Below are 21,130 nucleotides of genomic sequence, written 5' to 3' on the forward strand. Positions count from 1 at the left end.
AGTTCTCTGGGGGCTCAGACCCCCAGTGGAAGCTGGCGAGACCGCGTTCGTTCAGAAAGGACTGCGCGCCGGGCAGGTTCCAAGGCCCCGGGGTACAAGCGGCGAAGAAAACACAGCAGTGTCAGCAAGTTTGTTTCAGTGGTGATTGGTAATAAATTCAGAGTGACGTGGCGGGTCGTGGGTTGGCATGTCCTCCATACAGTGGGACGGTGATCTCCCTCTGGGAGGGAGATAAAGCACGCCGGTGACAGGGCTTGGGATTGATGTCCCGGCTCTTCTGGGGGTGACACCCGCCCCCCCGCTTCTCAGGTGAGCCTGGCTCCAGGCACTGGGCCTAGCGTTCCACCTGGGTTGAGTCCTGAACCTCCCACTTCACTTCCCAGCTCCATGACCATGAGCACAGCACTCCAACCCCTTGCAAGCCCGTGGTCACCCCTCCCTGAGATGACAGTAACGAGCACCGACTCGGGGTGCAACCAGACGCACGCCGCCTAGGCCACGTGGTATGCAATAACGGCAGCTTTTCATGCATTCACCAAACATTAGGGCCCTTCTAGGTCCTAGACAGCTCTTTCTAGGCAATGGAAATGCAGCCGTGACTCCAAGCTGACAAAGCCCCTGCTTGCCCAGAGCCCCCGTGAGAAGGCTGACCTGGAGCCCAATGTTGTCCAGGCAGAGCCCAGGGGCTGTTTTCCGACAGCCACCGAGACCAAGGGTGGTCCAAAACTGATTGGGGCTGAGCAAGAAAAGGAACCGACCAAAGCAAAAGGGTGGAGCTGGTTTTATTCAACAGTCTCATCACAAAAAGAACCAAAACGTGTGCAGCAGCGGAATTAGGAAGGACCCTGCCTGACTTCTGCAAGAGTGGGCAGCCCCCTTTCCCCACAGCCCTGCAGGGGCAGTCAGCTAGCGCAGGGAGCCTCAGGGCAAGGTAGCGGGCAGAGCTCTGCATGGGGGCCTGGCCTTGGCTAGTACTGTCCACTCTGAGCACTTGCGTCCTCCATTGTAAACACCACGCTCAGGTCAGGTCTCCCAAGGCTGGGCATCCTCCCTGCCCCGCCGTTAGGTCCTCAACGGGACAAACTATCCTGGAAACTTCCTTCCAGCCAGCCAGGAAAGTAGCAAATAAGGTGACGACAAGAGTAAGGATGGGCCCCCCTGGCATGGCTGGGGGTATTTGCTTTCCCCCAACACTCCTCGGTGGGCTGTCCCTGGGCTGACACGGTTCCGAAAGAGGCCACGGCGGCTCCCCAAGTGGGCCCCAAGGCTGAAGGGAGCTGAGGCTGTGGTGGGCCTAGAGGGGAACACTGCACTTCATTCCTAAGGTCTAGGGGCCCGAGGAGAGGAGCCCTGGGAGGCTCAGGCGTGCTCTGCGGGGCCGGGGCCACCGGCGTGGGAGTGGGCAGGGGCTGCAGCCTGCAGGGGGCCAGCACTGGGCTCCGGGGACGCCGGCAGAGGGACTGAGAGGCCGTCGGCGGAGTCTGTGTCGAGGTCCAGCCTCCAGTAAGCTTCACACAGAGGCAGATCATTAGCTTCGCAAAGACTTGAGCTTTTCCACCACCAGAAACCCAGGGAGAGACAGGAGCAGGCAGTGAGGGAAGCCAGGGAGGGAAAGCGAGACAGAAGCAGAGTTAAGGAAACAGACCACACCCCAGGCCGGCCTTCCCCTCCTCTCCTCGGTGCTGGCCCCTCCGTTAAGCGGCCCGGCTGAGGGCGAGGTGCGGGCGGCTGCCCCTGCTTCCGGGTCCTCCGGAGAATCCGAAAGGGCGCCTTCTGGGACCAGCCACCAGCAGGCTGTGACCTCGGCTGGTCCCTTCCACTGACCAACCGGTGTCCCTCCTGCCAAGTGGCATTCCTGGTCCCTGCCGCCACCTCCTGTCCTGGCTCCAGCTGCCCTCCGCCCGCAGGGAGCTGCCAGCCTAGCCACACGCTCCCGCCAGCAGCAGGAACCAGCGTCCAGAGCTCGCTATGGCCTCCTCGGTCCCGAGGCCCCTGAGGGCAGAGAGCCTGTCGTCCTTCTGGGTCTGGCCCTGGCTGGGACTCAGCCTCAATGGGTGGCAGTTAGGAGCAGAGGCCCTGGTGTTCTGTGTGATCTCAAACGGGCCCCCGGCCCCTTGAACTCAGTCTCCTGTCTCTAATAAGGGGACAGCAAGGCCGGCCTCTCAGGGCGAGGACGCAGGTGAAGGGCACGGCTCATGAAGGTTGTCAAGGGGGCGACTAGAGCATGTTCCGTCCCCACACTCGTCTCCATGGCTTTCTCCCGAATCCTACCCTGCCTCTTGCTGCCTCCCTTGCTCCTGCCCTCAGCGTTCAGTCTCAGAAACCATCCTGGACACAGAGCGGAGTCTCAAGGAGAGTGGAGGGCAAGAGGCCGAGAAAGAGCAAGTCGTGAGCAGAAAGCAGGGGAGCGAGCGTGGAGATGGGGGTGCAGGCAGCCGGGACGCACGGGGGGGACGGGGGACGGGCTGAGCGCTGGTGGCCGGGGAGATGGGGGTGCAGGCAGCCGGGACGCACAGGGAGGATGGGGGACGGGCTGAGCGCTGGTGGCTGGGGAGATGGGGGTGCAGGCAGCTGGGACGCACGGGGGGGACGGGGGACGGGCTGAGCGCTGGTGGCCGGGGAGATGGGGGTGCAGGCAGCCGGGACATGGGGAGGACGGGCTGAGCGCTGGTGGCCGGGGAGATGGGGGTGCAGGCAGCCGGGACGCACAGGGAGGATGGGGGACGGGCTGAGCGCTGGTGGCTGGGGAGATGGGGGTGCAGGCAGCCGGGACATGGGGAGGACGGGCTGAGCGCTGGTGGCCGGGGAGATGGGGGTGCAGGCAGCCGGGACGCACAGGGAGGATGGGGGACGGGCTGAGCGCTGGTGGCTGGGGAGATGGGGGTGCAGGCAGCCGGGACATGGGGAGGACGGGCTGAGCGCTGGTGGCCGGGGAGATGGGGGTGCAGGCAGCCGGGACGCACGGGGGGGACGGGGGACGGGCTGAGCGCTGGTGGCCGGGGAGATGGGGGTGCAGGCAGCCGGGACGCACAGGGAGGATGGGGGACGGGCTGAGCGCTGGTGGCTGGGGAGATGGGGGTGCAGGCAGCTGGGATGCACGGGGGCGACGGAGGACGGGCTGAGCACTGATGGCCGGGGAGATGGGGGTGCAGGCAGCCGGGACACGGGGAGGACGGGCTGAGCGCTGGTGGCCGGGGAGATGGGGGTGCAGGCAGCCGGGACACGGGGAGGACGGGCTGAGCGCTGGTGGCCGGGGAGATGGGGGTGCAGGCAGCCGGGACATGGGGAGGACGGGCTGAGCGCTGGTGGCCGGGGAGATGGGGGTGCAGGCAGCCGGGACGCACGGGGGGGACGGGGGACGGGCTGAGCGCTGGTGGCTGGGGAGATGGGGGTGCAGGCAGCCGGGACGCACGGGGGGGACGGAGGACGGGCTGAGCACTGATGGCCGGGGAGATGGGGGTGCAGGCAGCCGGGACACGGGGAGGACGGGCTGAGCGCTGGTGGCCGGGGAGATGGGGGTGAAGGCAGCCGGGACGCACGGGGAGGACGGGCTGAGCGCCGGTGGCCGGGGAGATGGGGGTGCAGGCAGCCGGGACGCACGGGGAGGACGGGCTGAACACTGGTGGCCGGGGAGATGGGGGTGCAGGCAGCCGGGACGCACAGGGAGGACGGAGGCCGGGCTGAGCGCTGGTGGCCGGGGTTGGGGGCCGAGCAGGGAGGCGCTGACAGCCTGCGGGCCCAGCCTCAGCGGAGCCCCAGCCACTTACAGGCGTTTACAGACAAGAGAGGAGCTCAGCCTCTCGAGGCAACGGGAACAGCGGGAGGAGACCCCAGGCCAGACCAGAAACCCCTCTGGGTGAACCAGAGACTGCCGGGCCCAGAGCCAGGACGCGAGGAGCCTGGCTCTCAGACCCCCTGGCTTCCCCTGCGGCCCTGCCGCTCTGGCCCTCAGCCTCAGGAGGCAGGGCTGCGTTGCTGGCCTGCAGCTACTCAGTCCAGGGGCTTGGCCCTTGAGGGCAGCAAGGGGACAAACACAGGGACATAGGGGACAAGCAGGGCTGTGAGCAACGTCCCCAGCAGGGTCTGAAACCCCCCAGGGACCCACTTGGGACCCCTCTCTGAAGGCCTGGTATGTAGGAGGCACCTGCCGCATGTCTGCTGAGCCGTGGTTATCAGGGACTAGAGAAGGCCCCAGAACCCTCTGGAAGAGGCTAGACCGCTCCCTCTGGGCAGTGACACTCTGTCCCTTCCCGCAAAGGCCAAGATGGGTGGGGACCACGAGGGGTGGCACTGAGTCCAGCGCAGTGAAACCAAGCCCCAGACCACTGGCTCTGGGCGTCTGTGGCCCCAGCATGGCCGCCATGGGACAGAAAGGAGCGTTGAAAATCCATGACAGGAAGGACACATTGTCAGGCAAGGGCGAGAGGGGGTGTGGACTCCATGTCTGCTGGACCGAGTCTCGGTCTTTCCAAGCTAATGGGGACAGAGATGTGGGATCTCTCCAGCCTCAGTTTCCCCAAATGTAAATTACACCTGGACTCTGATCTCTCAGGCCCCCTCCAGCTCAAAGCGCCTCAGGTCTCAGGATTCTAAGTGGCCACACGAGGGCTGGGGTGACAGGTCTTGCTCCTGCTGTATCCCTGGGGCTCAGCATGGGCCTGGCATGTAGGAGGGCTGTGGCCTGTGAACAAGGCTGAGCTGAATGGGGGCTCAGTGGTCCAAGTTCCCAGGCCTGGCTTTCAAGGCCGTCCTCCGCTTGGGTTTTCTCCTCCTCCTTCCCAGAAACCCCCACCCCTGACACACAGGGTGGGTATTCAGTGACCCCCATAAGGAACAACATCCCTGGGCAAGCACTGGAGTCCTGGACATGAGCCTGGGTGGCCAAGAGAGCCAGCCCCGCCTTGGCTGGAATGTTCAGGTATTGCTCAGACAGCTAAGAGGAACAGACAAGCCCCCAGACAGAAACGCCGCCTTGGCCCTCCCAACCCCTGAGGCTCTGTGATTTTCATCCCGATGCCCGGGCCCCGGTAGACGGCGTAGGTTGTCTGTAGATCAAACGCTCTGACCATGAGGTCTCCTCTGAAACCCAGGCAAAGGGCTCTGTCGCCAAGACCGGGAAGGATTTGGAAAAACAGGACCTTCGGGCTGCCAGGTGGGGCTGGGCCACCCCTGCTGGCCGGGCCCAGGTCCACAGGTCCGCTCTGCACGGGGTCCAGCCCTATTTGTACCTGGACGAGTAATACTCCTCCTCCAGCTCGTAGAGGTCTGTGGAGACCTCATCCCGCAGGGCGATGAGCTTCCGGTCACACTCCTCCTGCAGAGCTCGCAGCTGCTGGCTGCGCTCGTCGATGGCCTCATTCACCGAAGGGAAGTCGTTGAGGATGAGGAACTGCTTGAGGTCGGACACCAGCTTCATCAGGGACTCGCCGGCTCGGACCTACGTGGATGGGGGCGGGGCAGCACAGTGAGGGACTGACAGCAGCCTGCCTCTGTGTGCCTGGCGCTGGATAAGCAATGGCCTCAGCTGCCTCACCTGCCAAGTGGGACCACGGCACTAACATAGGGTCATTGTGAGAAGTGAGGAAACTAGAGCACAAGCTACGGGGGGAGGGGGGAGGGGAGGGGAGGGGAGGGGAGGGGAGGGGAGGGGGGAGGGAGGGGGAGGGGAGGGGGGAGGGAGGGGGAGGGGAGGGGGGAGGGAGGGGGAGGGAGAGGGAGGGGGAGGGAGGGGGAGGGAGGGGGAGGGGGAGGGAGGGGGAGGGGGAGGGAGGGGGAGGGGGAGGGAGGGGGAGGGAGGGGAGGGGGAGGGAGGGGGAGGGGAGGGGAGGGGAGGGGAGGGGAGGGGAGGGGAGGGGGCAGGGTCCCTGGCACCAAGGCAGGTGCCGTCAGCCCGCCAGTCCCCATGCGCCCCTGGCCTCTGCCTTCTGCTCCTGCTGGTACGATCACCAAGCTCATGTGCTATTCAAGCACACATTCTGCTTCTCAAAACCTCGAACCCCAGATCCAACTACCACCCCATTCAACCTCCTGCCCTGCTCTTCCTCAGGTGCAGCGCATCTGCCAGTTGTGGGGGGGATTCCTTTAGGACCTTGTCCTGTGCATTTTCATCCGGGGACACAGACCTATGGAAATACTTGGTTGCCCTGCTTGTTCTGTGACATCGAAAGGGATCAAAATGCACGTCCCGTTTCATCTGGCCATTTGCTTCCCGCACTTATAAAGAATCTTCAGCGAGGAAGGGGTGACCTCTTTCTAACCACCGCCCAGCATTCGACAGGATGGCCGTGGCCCCTTACGCGGCTGCCATGGACAGCCCTCCTCTCTAGTGGAGTCTCCTGAGAAGTGGTTTGCCCCCCACCCAGGGAACCCCAGTGGGGACCACAAGGTTCCTGGAACCCGGGCTGTCCCCTCCACCTGGTGACTCACGATGTTGGCGGCTCGCACGTGCATCTCGTAATTATCTTGTTCGCCCTGAGTGGCCCTTGACACCTGCGTCTCGTCCTCAATCTAGAGGGCAAACAAGAAAGCCTAGAATGGGCAGGCGCCCCGGCCCTCACACACCTGGCAGTGGCGGCATGACCGCACTCGCCACACCCTGTGGCCTATCGTGCCCTCTGTGCACCGGGTGCTGCCAACCAGACCTCAGGCCGCGTGCACCGTCACCCCCTCTAGCTCTGTTCTAAGGAGATGACAGGCACCTTCACCAGGACCAGTGGATGCCTAAGGACACCAGCCGCTGTGCCAGGTGCGGGGAGGTGTTGATCCTGTCTTTTTGGGGGTATGGAGTCCTGTTCAGCACTGATGGCGTCCCTAGCTCAGGTGCTCACTGACCTGCTAAATGGATCAATAAAACGACAATGTGTTTTTTTCAAGTGATCGTTTGCCGAGTACTTCTTGGGTGCCAGGCACTGTGTTAAGCACTTGACCATCATCTTAGGAAACTCACAGAAGCCTGGACCGCCATCCCTGGTTTACAGGTGGGTAAACCTGAGGCCGGGACAGACCTGAGCACACTCAAGGTGTCTCAGGCAGTAAATGGCAGAGCCAGGAGTCCTGCCCCGCCCGTAGCCTGTTAGGCTGCTAACTGTCCCAACCCACACACCAGGCCAGGGTCCGGGCAGGGGTCAGGGCACCCTAAGCGGTTAGGAGCCAGACTTCCCGGGTTCAAATCCCAGCCCTGCCAGTTATTAGCAGAATGACTTTGGGCAGGTTGGTAAACCTGAGCCTCAGTTTCCCCCGTGAAAAGGGAGAGGACAACAATGGTACCTGCCCCGTAGAGTTCTTGTGAAGACTAAATGGGACGGGACACAAAGGGCCCCCTCGGCTCGGCCTGACACGTGGTGAGCCCTAAATAAACTCTAGCTTTCATCGCCACTCTCAATGCTCAAACAAGCCCTACAGGTCTGCAGCGGTCATGCAGAGATCCTGCCCCAATCCGGTCAGCGGGCTTGCCTGACCGGAACCAGACACTGACCACTCTACCCACCTGGGAGGCCTTCCCCGGCTTCTCTCCCTGACGGCGTGCGCGCGCAATAATCCCCATGGTAACCGCTTTACACAGATAAACTCCTCCAGTCATCACAAGGACCCTACGATGCAGGGGAAACTGAGGCACTGAGAAGTCAAGACCTCATCCAAGCCCTTGCTGCCAGTAAGTGATGCTGGACGCTGGACCCCGGCAATGTGACTGGAGTCCCCTACAACTGCCTCACCAGGACCTGTAACTGGCCAGTTTATTTATCTGTTGACCAGTTTGTTATTGTCAGTCCCCTTGCGGCTCTCCCAAATGTTCTCCCCACGGGGACAAGGGTTCACTGGTATATCGCCATCACCTGGCCCGGAGCAGCCACGTTGAGTGGGTGCTGTCGCAAGCAGACACTCTGGCTCCGTTCACCACTGTCCACAATCTCTAGACCCTGCTACTTCCCTCGGTCTCAGAAGGGGCAGCAGACCGGCGGCCCCCACCCACCTTGGCGGTCTTGATGATCTCGGTGAAGTTGTCCATGATGGACTTGATATCATCCTTGAGCCGCTTGTTGTAAGACTGCAGCAGCGTCTCCTTGCTTTGCGGCAGGGCTCTCTGCTGGGCCATGGCGGGGCCTCGGGCACGGCAGGGGGCACCTGGGACCCAGAGTCTGGTGTGAGCGAGCGAACCCCAGCCTCCCACCCTCCAGGCCCCCGCCTCGGCAGGACCCGCAGCTCTCCGGGGATTCCCTGTCTGCCAAACACACTCGTCCAAGCATCCGCACACAGTGCACTGCGGCGTCTCCTCCGGCTCGCGCCCCTTCCCCGGAACCCCGACGACACCCTGATGGGGTCCGGCGCAGCCTTCTCAGAGGCCAGGCCCACGCACGTCCCCCACCTGCCCTGGCCAGCCGCTTCCCCGCCAGCACTTCTGCCCTACTCCTCACCCGAGGAGCCGCTCGGATCCTACCCCACCTCCTCCAAACGCACTTGGCCTTCACCCCCAATCCGCCGCCCTCGTCCCCACGCCGGGACCCCCGGGGGCCGCCCCACGGGACCTCTTGGGCTCCTGAGCTCCGGGGTCTCTGCTGGGACCACCCTCCCGCCCCGCGCCAGGTGCCTCCGGGCTGCGCGTGCTCCGGTCCGGATGGCCCCCAGACCGAACTCGCGGTTCTTAAGCCACTTTGGAGTAAATCGCACGAGAAGATCGCCGACACCGCCGCCACGCCGCCCCAACGCCCACACCTGGTCCGCAGAGCCGGGGACCGGCGGGTACCTGGGCAGGGCGGGCTGGGGACGAGCGCGCGCCCCTCCGGAGAAGTCCCGGCTCCCCGGCGCCTCTCCGCGCCCCTTTCCAAGCAGCTCAGACGCGTCGTCCGGCTCTACGCACCGCCCGCCGAGCGGGAGAAAGTTCTGTCGCTTTAAATCCGAAATCCCGCACAGGCTTTAGTTCTCGCGATCTCCGAGGTCGCATACATATTACCCACAATTCCCTTTCCTTTCTTTCTCCGCCAACCGTTCAAGATGGTGAGTGTCCTTGGAGCCAGCGATGCTGGCTTTCGGATCCGGGCTCTATCCGCTGCCATCCTTCTCGAGGCGTGACTGCGCAGGGATCCCTCCACGGCCCAGCGCGAGAGGATCCCCGCGGGGCCTCGCCTAGAGGCACTGGGGCCGCATAGACTCCTCGGCAGCCGGGTCTGGGGAGGAGGAGGATCCGGGGTGCGCAGCGCCGCCATGCGGGGTTCGAGGCTGACGGGGCCGAGGCGCTCCAGCGCCCCGTGGGCTCTTCCGTCCCGGGGGCCGCCTGGGGGCTTGGGCAGGGGGTTCTCAGTCTGTCTGCCTCTGCTGTTTGGAGCCCGCCGCACTCCGAAAGGGGCCGCGGGGCTGCCGAGGCTCGTGCAGATGATGTGAAAGAATATTTGCTATCTGAGTGATGGTGAGGACGTCCCTAACCACCAAGATCGCTGATGCACGAGCGGGGGGCGGTCGCCGGGCTCGCGGCGCCTGCGGCTGGGGCCAGGTTTGCTCACGGGGATGTTGGGGCCGGCTCGGGACCCACCCCTCTTCAGAGAGCGTGTTGGGGAGGCGGCGGTTGAACTGGGTGTTTCCTTTTGCCCAGCCGAAGGGAAAGAAGGCCAAGGGCAAGAAGGTGGCCCCGGCCCCCGCGGTGGTGAAGAAGCAGGAGGCCAAGAAGGTGGTCAACCCCTTGTTCGAGAAGAGGCCCAAGAATTTTGGCATTGGTGAGTAAGAGGCGGGAAATGTTGAAAACGGCTGCTTAGACGGTATCCCCCAGCGAAGAGAAGCGGCTGGTTGAACAGAAGGTTGTGTTTTGGCCTTGCTAGAATTCAGTGAGTTTGGAGTCGAGGCTACTTGGATGGGGATTGTCGCGTTTTGGCCGCTTTCTAGCTGTAACCCGGCTCGGTTCTTAATCTCTCCCTCTGAGAGGGGGCAGCGACGGCGCATCCTTCGTGGCCGCACTGTAAGCGCCTGAGCGTGTGGCAGTGGGGAGCCCAGATACTGGCCTTGGGGTTCAGCGGGGCCGTCACGAACCCAGCTCTGCCGGAGCAGAGGCGATGGGGCTGCGGTACCGACACACGCTCGGCTGCTTGTTGAGTGAGGAGAGGGGTCGGTAGTGTCCCCTGTGATCCCAGGTGTCTGTGTGCAGGTGATGCAAAAGAATGTTTGCTGAGACGTGGTGATGCCCTTTTAAAGCACCGAGATCGCTGACGCACCTACGCCCTTCTGAGTGGCCCTGAACACGAACTGGACGGGGAGTTTGAGCCTCACAGTGTTGCCCTTTACTTCTCAGGACAGGACATCCAGCCCAAAAGGGACCTCACCCGCTTTGTCAAATGGCCCCGCTACATCCGCCTGCAGCGGCAAAGGGCCATCCTCTATAAGCGGCTGAAAGTGCCTCCCGCCATTAACCAGTTCACCCAGGCCTTGGACCGCCAAACAGGTGAGGTTCTGTGGCAGAAGCGCAACATGGGTGAGGGATTTCTTGGGCACGGTCGCCACCTTTACTTGGACACCGGCAGAGCTGAGGCCCGTAAAGGGGCAGGGGTATCTTCAGTACGTTAGTTTATTAAAACTTAGGATCCTTTGTCTAGTTTCCGGAACGTGATCCACTGAAGAGAGAACGTATACGACCTGAGATCTCTCGAAGTGCACTTGTGTTCAGGACAGTGACCTAGCATTTGTACAGTTAAGTGATGTACTCTTTTAAACTATCGACCTGAGCTGGCGGTCTTTTTTTCAGCTACTCAACTGCTTAAGCTGGCCCACAAGTACAGACCAGAGACAAAGCAAGTGAAGAAGCAGCGGTTGCTGGCCCGAGCTGAGAAGAAAGCTGCGGGCAAAGGGGATGTCCCCACCAAGAGGCCACCTGTCCTCCGAGCAGGTGAGTGGGCCCCGCCTTGAAGAGGCTGAATGGTGGGGCAGGCTGCTGGCGATGATGCATGAACTTCTTCACCTGGAATCGCTGTGAAGAGTAAAATCCGAGCTTTTTAACCCTGAGTCATGGCGGGGGCCCCCGGTGCAAGTGCTGCTGTGCCCAGAAGCCCCGCCCCTCTGCCACACAGACTGCTTGTATGTTCTAGGGGTTAATACTGTCACCACCTTGGTGGAGAACAAGAAGGCTCAGCTGGTGGTAATCGCGCATGACGTGGATCCCATCGAGGTACGTGACTTGTTCTCAGGCGTTGCCTGCTGGACTGAGATTGGTTGGGTCCTTGTTTGTACCAGGAAGACAGCTCAAAGCTAAATACTCGGTCTGGCAGAGGCCCTAGCAGGGTGGAGAGCACTGTCAGCTTTCCGTCTAAGGAGTGCTGACAGGGGAGCCATCTCGTGGCTATTGCAATGATGTGACACTCTCACTGAATCAAACCTTGAAGTACAAGTGTAGGAGCTTTTTAACCCTGAGCAGTTGCTACCACGTTAGCTTTTAAGTTACTGCTTTTGCTCAAGATACGCTCTAGAGCTAATGCTGTCTTCCAGCTGGTGGTTTTCCTGCCTGCCCTGTGCCGTAAGATGGGGGTTCCCTACTGCATCATCAAGGGCAAGGCCCGGCTGGGGCGTTTGGTCCACAGGAAGACCTGCACCACAGTGGCCTTCACACAAGTCAACTCGTAAGTGTGCAGTGTAGCCCAGAATTCCCAAGAATCACTAGGGGACAGCCTTCCCCCACCCCCAAGTTTGCTTAATTTCTCGGGATGTTAGCTTAAAGACCGACCTTAAAATACTTTTTTCGGGCTTCCCTGGTGGCGCAGTGGTTGAGAGTCTGCCTGCCGATGCAGGGGACGTGGGTTCGTGCCCCGGTCCGGGAAGATCCCACATGCCGCGGAGCGGCTGGGCCCGTGAGCCATGGCCGCTGAGCCTGCGCGTCCGGAGCCTGTGCTCCGCAACGGGAGAGACCACAGCAGAGGCCTGCGTGCCGCAAAAAGAAAAATGAAAAAAAAAAAAAGAATACTTTTTTCTGAACCTTTGCCGATGATGGTTATGAATTTCTTCACCTGAATAAACCATGTTGTCATGTTGTCATCTGAGGCAGAAGGTTTGTGTTGGAGCTAAAAAGTCGCTGATGCTTTCTGGAAGGGTAACTGAGAGGCCAATGACTCCCATTTTCCCCTCTGCCTTGTTAGGGAAGACAAAGGTGCTCTGGCTAAGCTGGTGGAAGCCATCAGGACCAATTACAACGACAGATATGACGAGGTAGGTGGCACACTCACACAGAACACTGTCTTCTGGTGAGCTGCGTCTTTAGTCAGAAACGGCCTGGCTCTCGGCTCTTTCTGAGCAGTTGTATTTGCCAGTCAACTTGGAACAACCCAGTAGAAGTGCGTAAAATGACCTGCCAAGCTGACTGCCTGTCTTCTTGTTACAGATCCGCCGTCACTGGGGAGGCAACATCCTGGGTCCCAAATCAGTGGCTCGCATCGCCAAGCTGGAAAAGGCAAAGGCCAAAGAACTGGCCACCAAACTGGGCTAAGTGTACACTATTGATTTTTCTGTACATAAAAATGATAATAATAATAAAAAAAACCTCTTCTTCAGCCAGTGTTGGGCATTTTGGGCTAAAAGGTTGGGACAGTGGCAAGTGAACCCTGCGTCCTTATCCCTCATAGGGCAGCACTTGGGTGTTGCTCCAGTTTTGAAAAGGCCAAGCAGTACTTGAATACCTTGAATACGCTGAACCAAGCCCGGATCTTAGATCGACTAGTTCATTTGGGTGGAAGGAAGGCGCTACACATGCGGTGTAGAGATTTATTTATACCAGTAACACGTCATCAGCCTAAAGTCGAGTCTCTTGAAGTGGCTTCAGCTGTTCAGGGACGGCTACATCTGCCAGCCTCGTCACACACCAGGAGCCCGGCTTAGGAATTTCTTAAACCACAGGTACGAGGTGGCCGCGCAGAGTCCGTACCTTGGGTTGAAAGAAAGTGAGCGCTGTCGGGGCTGAAGGGAGGGTGGGGCCAGCAGGAGTGGGCGGAGCCCGGGCTTACCAGGTGATGATGTACTGCATGTGCTCGTTCCTCAGGGTCACTCTGGTCTGCCCTCCAATGGGTCCTCCAGGGACTGTGCTCTCTGCGGGGACAGTGGGCTGTGTCCTCACCGGGGCCTGTGCTACCAGCTGCTTGGCACTTAGTGGCCAGTCAGCCAGCCCCCTCACGTCGCCCTCCTCTTGTCGAGCGCTGGGGCGGAAGTGCTGGGGAGCTGTCCAGGGTCAAGAGGAAGGTAGAACAGGGCCTGCTCACAACGTACTGAAGTCGGCATCTATGAAGATGGGCTCTGCGCCTGTGAGCCGGGCCATGGCCTCCAGGTCCCGGTAATGCCAGTGGTTCCTCGCGGGATTATTCTCGGGAACAAAGGGCTTCCTGGTCTCCGACAGCCTCACCATCCCGACTAGGTCCACTTCTCCCTCAACCTGCCCAGGAAGGTGTGAGATGCTCTGTGGGGCCCTGCATGGAGCCTGGATTGGTTCCTACAGGGGGACGGGTTCACGCCCCTTACCTGGCCTTTGCGCCGCGTATCTGGATTCACTTTCTTCCTGGGCACAAACCCTCTATTTACCAGGATGGTGACTCTAGAGTAGTAAGAGCGTGCTGTTTGAGGTCAGGGACGGTTTTTGAATAAAGGTGGTCACTAACAAGTCACTCTGGCTCCTCCCTCCCGGACCACAGCACGGGTAGGGTAAGGGTTTAAGGGTCAGTCGAGCTAGCTGGAGGGGGGAGGGGGTGCCCGACACTGTGAGTGCTGTAGGTTCGCGGCCTCCGCGCCACTGTCACCAGCAGCGGCCTCCGCTTGCTTTGTGCTTCACCTGCTGCACCCGCAGCCAATGACCAACACCGCCCCGCCGCCTCCAACTACTGCCTCGCGTGTCTGCCCACAATCTCCCATCCTAACCAGGGGAGTCCCCGAGCTGCAGTGTTGGGGCCCATCCCAGACCTAAAACCAGAAAGCTGGGGGCTGACAAGGGACCTGGGGTTTCATTTGTATGTTACCGTTGGGAAGCTGCTCTACTTACCGGTCTTGCACTTGCAGAGCCCCCAACGTGTACATGTCACCTCCTTCCCCTGGGATACTCCGCCCATCTCCTCACTCACTGTTTGACCCAAAGAGCCCCCGGGAAGCCTTCCTCGAGTCGACTCCCTCCCTGCAGGGCTGGGGGTTCCTTTCTCTTGAGTTCCTCTGCTGACCCCTCAGGCTGCACCCTAAGCACTAAACGTGTGGGCCACTCATGGACGGTTTCTCCAGAGGCCTGTTTCGTTCACCTCTCCTTCCTTCAGAGCTCAACAGGCAGGCGTTGTTCAGTAAGAAGTTAATTGGCTTAATAATGTCGGAATTACACATTTCAGACTCCCAAGGAGTCGAGCTTATCTGGGTTTCTTGGATTCCCCAGGGCCGGGGGCTGAGAAGGAAGGAGATGGGAAGGACCGCATCTGCCAGGCCGGTCAGCTGCCCCGCGTCCCACTCACCCCAGGGCAGTGCAGTGGAAGGGAGTGACCACGTAGGCACCACTCTCAGCCGCCGACGAGAGCCGGCCGGCCTCCCGGGCCTCCCGGGCCGGGTCCACCATGGTCCGGGGCATCAGGTACAGCTCTTTAGAGTGGTCAAAGTGCCCCCTGACCTTCACGGGCCGGTACTCCAGTTTCTGCAGTTCCATTGGGCTACAAGAGAGGGGAGGAGCTGAGACCAAGCAAGGTTTGGCAGGAAGACAAACCCTCTTAAGGGTCTGCAAACCACGAAGCCCACCGTGGCCTGAGAAGCAATGTAGAAGGGGACACACCGCCACGGTGGGGTCTGCGTGATGCGCCCTCCAAAGGGGGAAGCTGATCCCTTTGATGCCACATGGGAACGTGGATCTGTGCTGCCCAACAGTCCATGTTTTCAAGAAAAGCTTAAAGCTGTGGTCTCCTGTGTGAACACGATAAAATACGTGGGCCAAAACCGTCATCTGCAAGCCGAATGTGACCCACTTGTTTGCTCCTCTGTCTGGAAAGCTTTGTGATTTTAGCTGGCACTCTTAGGACAGTGCCTTTTTTTTGGCTGTGCCGCACAGCCTGTGGGATCTCAGTTCCCTGACCAGGGATGGAACCAGGGCCCCCTGCGGTGGAAGCCTGGGGTTCTAACCACTGGACCACCAGGGAATTCCTAGGACAGTGCTTTTAAATGAGGGGAGAAAGCAGTCGAATGCCTGCGCATTTTCTCACAGTACCATTCTCATGTCCAGACGTGACATGCACGTGCCCTCCCCTCCAGCTAACAATTACTGCTGCAGAAAGCCGTCAGCACTGTGGGGGGGGGGGTCCCTCAGCTACACTGGGCCTGGCCTGGAAAAGGCGCGAAACCCAGGTTCAAAGATCTGTGTCTGTATGACAGGCAGCTTCACGAGGGCAGTCGGGTGTCAACAGGAAGCCTAGCAGGACCCCTGATTTTGAGGGCTCCCATCAGGGTCGGGAAGGGTGGCAGCAGCCAGGCCCCACTGCTGACCTCACCTGAGCCCCAGCCCCGGGGGGGGGGGGCCTCACACACTCACTCTGCGGGCAGCGGGATGGGCTCGGCCATAACTCTAGACTCTAGTTCTGCGATCAGCTGTAGCTTCCACTTCCGGCGCTGGACCTACGGACACAGGGCATAAGCCCGAGCAGATGGCAGCAGAGTCAAGGGCTCAGAACCAGGAGCGCGAGAAGCCAGGCTTTACCTGCCACGTCCCCAGGCCAAAGGCAGTCACAGGTATGAGAAGCAGAAACCACTGGAGGAAGGAGTCGTCTTCCGTTTTGGCGGCAGTTGCTTCGGCTGAAGAGCTGCCACACCTGCTGGGCCTCCAGACCAACCCTAGTAGATGTCACAACACGGGCATGGGGCCGGAAGCCCTGGAACAAAGAACTGGAGCAGACAACTCCTTGAAGCTGCCATGACTACCGGAGAGAACGTGATGCAGAAGAGGGCCCAGGCCACCACGTGCAGTCGGGAGCCCACCAGCAGCACATGCGTTCAGCCCAGCTCCTAACCCAGTGCCCAGCGCATGACACCCACTCAGTGGACATTCACCCACTGAATGAGATCCAGGGCTTAGTCCTGGCTCTGCCACCAACCATGACCCTGGGTAATTCATGGAACCACCTCACGCCTTTTGTGCAAGAATATGCTGAGATGTATCCTGTCATGAAGGTGCACGGGTACAGGCTACTGTGCTCTGCAGACTGAATGTGATACACTCTGGAGAGTGGTTTACAGAACTCAGAACAGCTGTTCTTTTTCATCGTTCGTAAATTTAAAGTCGGCAGAACAAACACAGGAAGTACATTTAGGCTCTCAGAGGGTGAGTCCCATCAACGGAAAGCATTACGGGTCTGGAGGATGGTGAAAAGGCAGGCCTGGAGCAGGCTTGCAACGTGCCTTTACAGTGTGCACAGCACTCTACACACAAGTACCCTTTGCTGTGCCTTGGAGGCAACATGCAAACCGTGGTGATTAGCTAGGCTTTCCTTTAGGAGCCCACACAGTTTCCGTCCTGGGTTGGCCCCGCAGCAGCCCGAGGTGCCGTGGGGCGGTTATGGCACGTCTCGGGCGGCAGCGCGGACGACAGCGCCCGCCAGAGCCCGCGCGCACCCAGGGCCCGACTCAGAGGCTCGGGCGGCAGTTCCAGGGCTTATCGTGATGCCACGCGCTCCGGCAAAGCGGAGGCACGGACGGACGGGGCGGCTTTCCCAGATGCCGAGGGCATCCCTGGACGAGTCCTCACCTGGGCGCGAGATGACCCCAAGGGCGCTCCTCCGGACGGCGCGGGCCGGGGCCTGCGGAGACGCAAGGGGCCGGCTGAGCTCGTTCAGTCCGGGCGCGCGCCCCCAGCCCGGCCACCCCGCTCCGCTCACCGGCCCCATGCCCGCCGCCCGCAGAAGCGACCCCAGCCCCGCCGCTCGCAGCCCCAACCCCCTCGCCGCCGCCATCCCCCCCCCGCCCGGGAGCGCGCTTCCGGGATCTGGAGGCGTCTGCTTCCGGGGCGCCGCCCGGCCCCGCCCCGGCCCACGTGGTTCGAGCGACGTTCGGCCTCCAGCTCCGTGCGCGCCGAGCCATGATCGAGCCGCCGGCCGACGTATGCGCCTTCCTGCGGGAGCATCCGAGCCTGCGGCTGGAGCCCGGCGCCCGCAAGGTGGGCGGGCAGCACAGGACCCCGCGCGACGGGCCCCGGGTCCCCAGACCGCCCAGACCCCCTGACCGCCCCGCCTTCCCGCCCGCAGGTGAGGTGCGCTCTGACAGGCCACGAGCTGCCCTGCCGCCTGCCGGAGCTCCAGGTCTACACCCGCGGCAAGAAGTACCGGCGGCTTGTCCGCGCCTCCCCGGCCTTCGACTACGCCGAGTTCGAGCCACACATTGTGCCCAGCACCAAGAACCCGTACGTGGCTGGGCCGGGCCGAGGCGGGCCCGGCACTGCCCGGGAGGCCTAGGGTGGGACAGTTCCTAGTGCTGAGTCTGGCCGGAGCTGGGTAGACTCCAAAGCCCCGACCCCTCCCCGCTGGGTGAGCGCTCCTCAAAGACGCGGCCTGTTCTGCAGCGCGCACCCTCCCGTGAGATAGGAGACCTGAGATCCAGGTGGGCGTCCTGGAGCTGTGAGTCACCTGGGATCTCCAGTGAGGCCCGTCCCCCGTGCGTGTTTGCTTTTTTGTAAACGTGAGGTCTGTCACCTGGGCCTGTCTGCTTCAAGAGGATTGGAGCGCTTGTGCTTGGTCACCCTTGGTTTAAAGGAGAGCTTTGATTTAGCTGAGAGCGCACGGTTGACAATAGTAGTTAAAACGAAGAGGGGCATGGCAGACGCTCCCACTGTCGAGCACTTTGCCAGGCTTTCGCCGACGTGCCTCTCTCGTCCTGGAGCAGAGTCCGGAGAGGCTGGTGAGGCCTGTTTTCCAGGTAGACGGTGAGAGGCCGCAGTCCGCCTGGATGAGTGCTTCTCCAACACGGCTGCGGACTGCAGTTGCTTGGGAGCTTTTAAGAATCCTGATGCCCCAGCCACGTGGTAGACCTCCCCTGTCAGTCTGTCTGGGGGAGGCCAGGGTGGAGAACCATGGGTCTGGATCCTTGCTTGTGAACTGTCCCCTTAGGCACCAGCTGTTCTGCAAACTCACCCTGCGGCACATCAACAAGTCCCCGGAGCACGTGCTGAGGCACACCCAGGGCCGGCGGTACCAGAGGGCGCTGCAGAAATGTAAGTAGCCAAGGCGGGACATGGGTGTCTGGGTGCTTGCCTGCCCTCCCCCAGGACCAGCGCCCCTAGAACGCAGAAGCGGCAGCCCGGGCGTCCTTTGGTGGTACTTGGTGGACGCAGTGGTTCGGGTCCCAGTACAGTGAGGAGAGAGGGACGACGGTAGAGACGGTGCAGAGCCAGAGGCAGACTCCGAAGTGATGCAGGTTGTGTTAAGTGCTGTGAAGAAGACGGTGTCAAGCGAGGCAGGTGGACCTGTCTTATGCAGGAGGTTCTCGGAGGGTTTCCCTTTAGACTGAGACTTGCGGGACTGCGGGGGGTGGGGGCGGGGAGGCGGGGAGAGTGCTTCGCTTGGCTGGGGGGGTGTCTGGAGGACGGCCATCGTGCCACCAGGCAAGGTGGGGTTAGAAAGGCGGGTGGGGACGAGACCACAGTGGGTCTTGGCAGCCGTGGAGTGGGGATGCCCTGGAAGGGTTAAAGCAGGGACTGGCCTGATCTGTTTGTGTCTCAGGATCACATGTTGCTGCCAGGGGAGAGGGGAGGGGAGGGGCCAGCCGGTTGCTGTGCAGTCACCCAGGTGAAGATGCCGGTGGCTGGGGTCACCAGGTGCTGGCAGGGCAGATGGAAGGATGTGGGAGGTTTCTAACGGTTTTGTGGATAGAATCAGTGGATGGGGGCAGTGAGGGAGAGGGGGAAACCGGCTGTGCTTCCCAGGGTCCTGGTGTGACAACTGGTGGCTGCTGACGTCACGAAGGTGGGAGCGTGGAGTCTGAAGAATGGCTTTCTGGGGAAGAGCACAGGTCCCTTCGCACGTTACAAGTGGAGGTGGATCGGGGAGGGTGGCTGTTGAGGACACGGACCAGCCCTCAGATGATGCAGCTCAGCGACACAGACACGGCGTCTGCATCCCGTGGAGCTGGGTGACAGGCCTGGGCCTGAGCTCAGAGGAGCCCCGTGCGGTCGTGTCTGAGACAGAGAGGAGTCTCAGGGACGCAGCGGTAGCCTCGTCAGACGGCCCCGAAGGGCAGGTCACCTTGCTTCCCGCAGCCGCGCTCAGCTGCTCGGCGAGGCGGGAAGGGGCTGCGTTTCCCCACGAGTAGGGAGCGGTTCCGATGCCGGGCCGGGCGCCTGGCCACGCACGGAGTCTGCTCTGCTGGTGACGGGGCCGCTGTGCGGCCGTGGAGGGGGCAGCAGAGGGGCAGCCGGGGATGGGGCCCCGCAGGTGGGCGGTGACGAGAGAGCCGGGGCCCAGCAGCGCTCGTCCACCCCGTGAGTGACGATGGCCGGAGTTGGGGGACAGTGAGGGCCGACGGAGGGCGAGCTCCAGCAGCCGGCTGCCCCGAGTCCTCGGTGCAGGGGGGCCGGTGTGGCTGCAGCGAGGCTTCTCCGTGAGGCCTCGTCCCCGCCCTCTGCTCTGAGCCAAGGGTCGGCAAGGGCCAGGCACCAACTTCCGCTGAGCCCCGCCATCCAGCAGGGGTCCTGGCCGCTGTGCCTGAGGGGACTTCCATCTCCGGGGGACAGGCTGGCCCGGCTTCCTGTGCCCGCTCAGCGCCCTCCCAGCCGTGGCCGGCTGGAGCCAGAGAACAGATGCTCCAGGCGCGTCCTAGCCGGGGAGGAGAGAAGAGGGAGGCCTTCGCCACCCTCCTCCTGCCCCGGGCCCGCATCCCCACGCGCCCCCCTGCTCTCCCGGAAGGAACCCGGCTGGCGGCGCTCGCCTTCCTCTGCTGATCTTACCTGTGGGGGGAGGGTTCTGGGGGCCCTGGCGGAGCTCAGCTCTGTTCCCGGAGGGCTGTGGGGAGACGAGGCAGGAACCCGGCAGCGTGCCTATCTGTCTCCCAGACGAGGAGTGCCAGAAGCACTGCGTGGAGTTCGTGCCCGCCTGTGCCGGCGGCAGGCGTGGGAGGAGGGGAGCCCGGCAGGACAGTGGCGGGCCGCCCCGCCCTAGAGCAGCCTTCTGGGAACCCGCGTCCAGCGATGACGGCGCCGCCCCAAGTGACAGTGACGACAGCATGACAGACCTGTACCCACGTAAGCCGGGACGCGCCCCCTCTCCCTGCCCATCCTCTGGATTCGGGCTGCGACCGTCCGCTCCGTTTCTGTCAGCCGTGAGCAGCTCCCTCCTGCCGTGTGTCCTCCGGTCCTGGGCCCGGCTGACCCCCAGCACGGGTGGTGGACTCGACCTAAAACGGCCCAAACCTCTGCTCCTTCCAGCCGAGCTGTTCACCAAAAAGGACCTGGGAGGGACCGAGCACGAGGACAGCACCGACGACTTTCTGACAGGGGATGAGGACGAGAAGCCAAGACGCCGCAGAGAGACGGGCCCTGGGGACAGCGAGGCCGCGGGCCGGGAGCGGGTCCCCAAGCGCGGGAAGGTGGGGTGCCACCCCCAGGGCTGCCGGCGTGGCAGCGGCTTCTTCTAGCTATGGTTTCAGCTTCTTTAAAAAAGAACACCTTTCTCACAACCGAAATCTCAAGCTAACGATACGTTAAGATAAGCGCCGAGGCTGCTCTAATGGGGGCAGGGGGCTGCTTCCTGGTTTGCTGCCCAGGAGTTTCCACTAAAGCCTCTTCCTGTCTGCGGGCCGGGATTGCGGGGGCCGGGCTTACAGCACCCCTGCGTCAGATCAGAACGCCTCCACTGATCAGGATTCTCTGTTTGTGCCGCAGAAGCAGTCCGGCTCGTTGAGAAGGAAGTCCAAGAGTCATCACCGCAAACCTAAGAGCTTCACCTCTTTCAAACAGTCAGGTTAATGGGAAGTCGCTGGAGAAAACGCATCTTGAGAGCCTTTCGAGAACCCTCCCGGCATGCACGCCACGTTCCTCTTCGAGGTGCCCGCCGTGCGTCCTCCCAGCTGGTGGGATGTCCATCCACTCCTCGTTTGCTGCCCCAGAAGGCCGGGGGGTCTGACCCGCGGATGTCAGGGTCTCACCCCCACCCCCAGGAAGCAGCAGGGACCCCGGAGGGGG

The 21,130-nt window shown here is 61.9% G+C and overlaps 4 protein-coding genes across 7 annotated transcripts; 2 read left to right on the plus strand and 2 right to left on the minus strand.

The window, feature by feature from the left end:
* Window positions 1-799: 799 nt before the first annotated feature.
* On the minus strand, window positions 800-8,842 carry MED22 (mediator complex subunit 22). 2 transcript variants are annotated; one of them, XM_082843329.1, is made up of 6 exons: window positions 8,741-8,842; window positions 7,970-8,121; window positions 7,487-7,606; window positions 6,427-6,507; window positions 5,229-5,437; window positions 800-1,549 (listed from the first exon to the last, which is right to left on the minus strand). In XM_082843329.1, the coding sequence occupies exons 2-6, from the start codon at window positions 8,090-8,092 to the stop codon at window positions 1,360-1,362; spliced, it is 723 nt and encodes a 240-aa protein (XP_082699455.1). In that variant the 5' UTR covers window positions 8,093-8,121; window positions 8,741-8,842; the 3' UTR covers window positions 800-1,359. The 2 variants fall into 2 exon arrangements, with proteins under 2 accessions (XP_082699455.1, XP_082699454.1); XM_082843328.1 differs by lacking the exon at window positions 7,487-7,606.
* Window positions 8,843-8,961: 119 nt separating this feature from the next.
* RPL7A (ribosomal protein L7a) lies at window positions 8,962-12,515 on the plus strand. The gene is made up of 8 exons (XM_082842414.1): window positions 8,962-8,991; window positions 9,584-9,704; window positions 10,274-10,423; window positions 10,724-10,864; window positions 11,064-11,143; window positions 11,461-11,591; window positions 12,105-12,174; window positions 12,347-12,515. Exons 1-8 carry the CDS (start codon window positions 8,989-8,991, stop codon window positions 12,449-12,451), a joined length of 801 nt encoding a protein of 266 aa, XP_082698540.1. The 5' UTR covers window positions 8,962-8,988; the 3' UTR covers window positions 12,452-12,515.
* Window positions 12,516-12,719: 204 nt separating this feature from the next.
* On the minus strand, window positions 12,720-16,913 carry SURF1 (SURF1 cytochrome c oxidase assembly factor; the record flags this gene model as incomplete). Of its 3 annotated transcripts, none has more annotated exons than XM_082843336.1 (8): window positions 12,720-12,886; window positions 12,966-13,047; window positions 13,225-13,387; window positions 13,474-13,546; window positions 14,439-14,630; window positions 15,500-15,582; window positions 15,665-15,798; window positions 16,709-16,913. In XM_082843336.1, the coding sequence occupies 8 exons, from the start codon at window positions 16,911-16,913 to the stop codon at window positions 12,817-12,819; spliced, it is 1,002 nt and encodes a 333-aa protein (XP_082699462.1). In that variant the 3' UTR covers window positions 12,720-12,816. The 3 variants fall into 3 exon arrangements, with proteins under 3 accessions (XP_082699462.1, XP_082699463.1, XP_082699464.1); XM_082843337.1 differs by having other exon boundaries at window positions 13,218-13,387; XM_082843338.1 differs by lacking the exons at window positions 15,500-15,582; window positions 15,665-15,798; window positions 16,709-16,913 and adding an exon at window positions 14,750-14,873.
* A 122-nt stretch (window positions 16,914-17,035) lies between these two features.
* SURF2 (surfeit 2) lies at window positions 17,036-21,046 on the plus strand. The gene is made up of 6 exons (XM_082843289.1): window positions 17,036-17,116; window positions 17,205-17,359; window positions 18,063-18,166; window positions 20,003-20,191; window positions 20,375-20,535; window positions 20,831-21,046. The coding sequence occupies exons 1-6, from the start codon at window positions 17,039-17,041 to the stop codon at window positions 20,912-20,914; spliced, it is 771 nt and encodes a 256-aa protein (XP_082699415.1). The 5' UTR covers window positions 17,036-17,038; the 3' UTR covers window positions 20,915-21,046.
* The last annotated feature ends 84 nt before the right edge of the window (window positions 21,047-21,130 follow it).

This window comes from Leucopleurus acutus (genome assembly GCF_964270905.1).
Source record: "Leucopleurus acutus genome assembly, chromosome: 7".
In the NCBI taxonomy this organism is placed as follows: Eukaryota; Metazoa; Chordata; class Mammalia; order Artiodactyla; family Delphinidae; genus Leucopleurus; species Leucopleurus acutus.

Bases quoted from the DNA above. Each gene is read 5' to 3' on its own strand.
- MED22 (XM_082843329.1), bottom strand. From the start codon at position 8,092: ATGGCCCAGCAGAGAGCCCTGCCGCAAAGCAAGGAGACGCTGCTGCAG. The intron at 7,607-7,969 runs GTGGGTGGGGGC...TCAGTGCCTCAG, and splicing joins AGATCATCAAGACCGCCAAG to TTTCCCCTGCATCGTAGGGT. The intron at 1,550-5,228 runs GTACAAATAGGG...GTGGTGGAAAAG, and splicing joins GAGGAGTATTACTCGTCCAG to CTCAAGTCTTTGCGAAGCTA.
- RPL7A (XM_082842414.1), top strand. The intron at 11,144-11,460 runs GTACGTGACTTG...GCTGTCTTCCAG, and splicing joins ATGACGTGGATCCCATCGAG to CTGGTGGTTTTCCTGCCTGC. The intron at 11,592-12,104 runs GTAAGTGTGCAG...CTGCCTTGTTAG, and splicing joins GCCTTCACACAAGTCAACTC to GGAAGACAAAGGTGCTCTGG.
- SURF2 (XM_082843289.1), top strand. From the start codon at position 17,039: ATGATCGAGCCGCCGGCCGACGTATGCGCCTTCCTGCGGGAGCATCCG. The intron at 17,117-17,204 runs GTGGGCGGGCAG...TCCCGCCCGCAG, and splicing joins TGGAGCCCGGCGCCCGCAAG to GTGAGGTGCGCTCTGACAGG. The intron at 17,360-18,062 runs GTACGTGGCTGG...CTGTCCCCTTAG, and splicing joins GTGCCCAGCACCAAGAACCC to GCACCAGCTGTTCTGCAAAC.